Source organism: Myodes glareolus, chromosome 1, assembly GCF_982192425.1.
Source record: "Myodes glareolus chromosome 1, mMyoGla1.1, whole genome shotgun sequence".
NCBI lineage: Eukaryota > Metazoa > Chordata > Mammalia > Rodentia > Cricetidae > Myodes > Myodes glareolus.
In genome coordinates this window covers 34485086-34487296 of record NC_142026.1, presented here as the reverse complement: position 1 = coordinate 34487296, position 2211 = coordinate 34485086, and the positions used below count along the sequence as shown (strand labels likewise).

General features: G+C 46.6%; 1 protein-coding gene across 1 annotated transcript; it reads left to right on the top strand.

Annotated features, from left to right (window-relative positions):
* The first annotated feature begins 1022 nt into the window (after positions 1 to 1022).
* LOC148123291 (olfactory receptor 6B2) lies at positions 1023 to 1961 on the top strand. The gene has a single exon (XM_087905601.1). It carries the CDS (start codon positions 1023 to 1025, stop codon positions 1959 to 1961), a length of 939 nt encoding a protein of 312 aa, XP_087761727.1.
* The last annotated feature ends 250 nt before the right edge of the window (positions 1962 to 2211 follow it).

Sequence of the window (2211 nt, the reverse complement as noted above, 5' to 3'; positions counted from 1 at the left end):
GTGCCTGGAGAAGTCAATACTGAACCCAAATCCAGCAGCACAGCAAAGGAACCCACTCTTTTTTTTTAATTTTATTGATTTTTATTGAGTTCTACATTTTTCTCTTCTCCCCTCCCCGCCTCTCTCCTCCCCTTCAGCCCTCTCCCAAGGTCCCCATGCTCCAAAATTACTCAGAAGATCTTGTCTTTTTATACTTCTCAGGTATATTAGATCTATGTATGTCTCCCTTGGGGTTCTCATTGTTATCTAGGTTCTCTGGGATTGTGATTTGTAGACTGGTTTTCTTTGTTTTATGTTTAAGAACCACTTATGAGTGAATACATGTGATAATTGTCTTTCTGGGTCTGGATTATCTCACTCAAAATGGTGGTTTCTAGCTCCATCCATTTGCCTGCAAAATTCAAGGTACTGTTATTTTTTTTTCTGCTGCTTAGTACTCCATTGTGTGAATGTACCACATTTTCCTTATCCATTCTTCAGTCTAGGCTGTTTCCAGGTTCTGGCTATGACAAACAACTCTACTATGAACATAGTTGAGCACAAGTCCTTGTGGTATGATTGAGCATCCTTTGGATATGTACCCAAATGTGGTATTACTGGGTCTTGAGGAAGGTTGTTCCCTAACTTTCGGAGAAATCGCCACACTGATATCCAAAGGGGCTATACCAACTTGCACTCCCACCCAGCAATGCAAGAGTGTTTCCTTTACCCCACAACCTCTCAGGAACCCATTCTTAACTCCAGCTAGTCTCCTGATGGGCCATGTAGGCTTCCTACATCTTAAATATCTATCCTCAGCAGTTCCCCTCTTGCCCATCCCCCCTTCATTATGCACCCAAACACAAGTCCATTGGTCTTCCCAGTTTAAGACCTAACAGGAAAATTAATTCCTTTCCCTGATGCTCACAGGAACCAGGACCTCTGTCTGATTTCCACCTGAGGCTACTGACTGCTCCCTATCTCCCCTCAGCTGAGGCTTGGCCCTTCCTATTGGCCTGTGGATCTTTTGCAGGTGCAGAAGGATGAGGGGAGAGAACATCACCAAGGTCAGCATATTTATCCTGCTGGGCTTCCCCACAGCCCCTGAGCTGCAGTACTTGCTCTTCCTCCTCTTCCTGCTCATCTACCTCTTTGTGCTGGTGGAGAACCTGGCCATCATCCTCACTGTCTGGAGCAGCGCCTCTCTCCACAGGCCCATGTACTACTTTCTGGGCTCCTTGTCTTTCCTAGAGATCTGGTATGTGTCAGACATCATCCCCAAGATGCTGGATGGCTTCCTCCTGCAGAGGAAACGCATCTCTTTTGCTGGTTGCATGACTCAGCTTTACTTCTTCAGCTCCCTGGTGTGCACGGAGTGTGTACTCCTGGCTTCCATGGCCTATGACCGCTATGTGGCCATCTGCCATCCCCTGCGCTACCAAGTCATCATGACCACGGGGCTGTGTGTCCAGCTCGTGGCCTTCTCTTTTGCTAGTGGCTTCACCATCTCGATGATCAAGGTCTACTTCATCTCCAGTGCCACCTTCTGTGGCTCCAACGTCTTGAACCACTTCTTCTGTGACATCTCCCCCATCCTCAAACTGGCCTGCACCGACTTCTCTACTGCAGAGCTGGTAGACTTCATTCTGGCCTTCATCATTCTGGTGTTCCCTCTCATAGCCACCATCCTCTCCTATGGACACATCACCCTGGCTGTGTTGCGTATCCCTTCGGCCACAGGACGGTGGAGGGCCTTCTCCACCTGTGCCTCCCACCTCACCGTGGTCACCTTCTTCTACATGGCCATGATCTTCATGTATGTGAGGCCCCAGGCCATCGATTCCCGGAGCTCCAATAAGCTCATCTCTGCAGTGTACACTGTCCTCACACCCATGATGAATCCTTTGATCTACTGTCTGAGGAACACTGAATTTAAGGATGCTCTGAGAAGGACCCTGGGGTTGGGTAATGCTCCTCAGTAGACATTAAGTATTCTCTAGTAGAATTCAAATAAAACCTCATATCATATTCTATTTAATATTTTAATGAAATTTAACAAATCTGTAAAACTACCTACAATAATGAGCCTTTATCCAAACATATTTTCTGAGTGTGAACTCAGGAAACTATCTCCCAGGTAGATTAAGCATTAGAGTCCAAACCTAGTCACCTTCTCTGCCTCAAGAGAACCACTATGCTGGTTACTATTGCCAGAGAGTAATCTTGGTATTT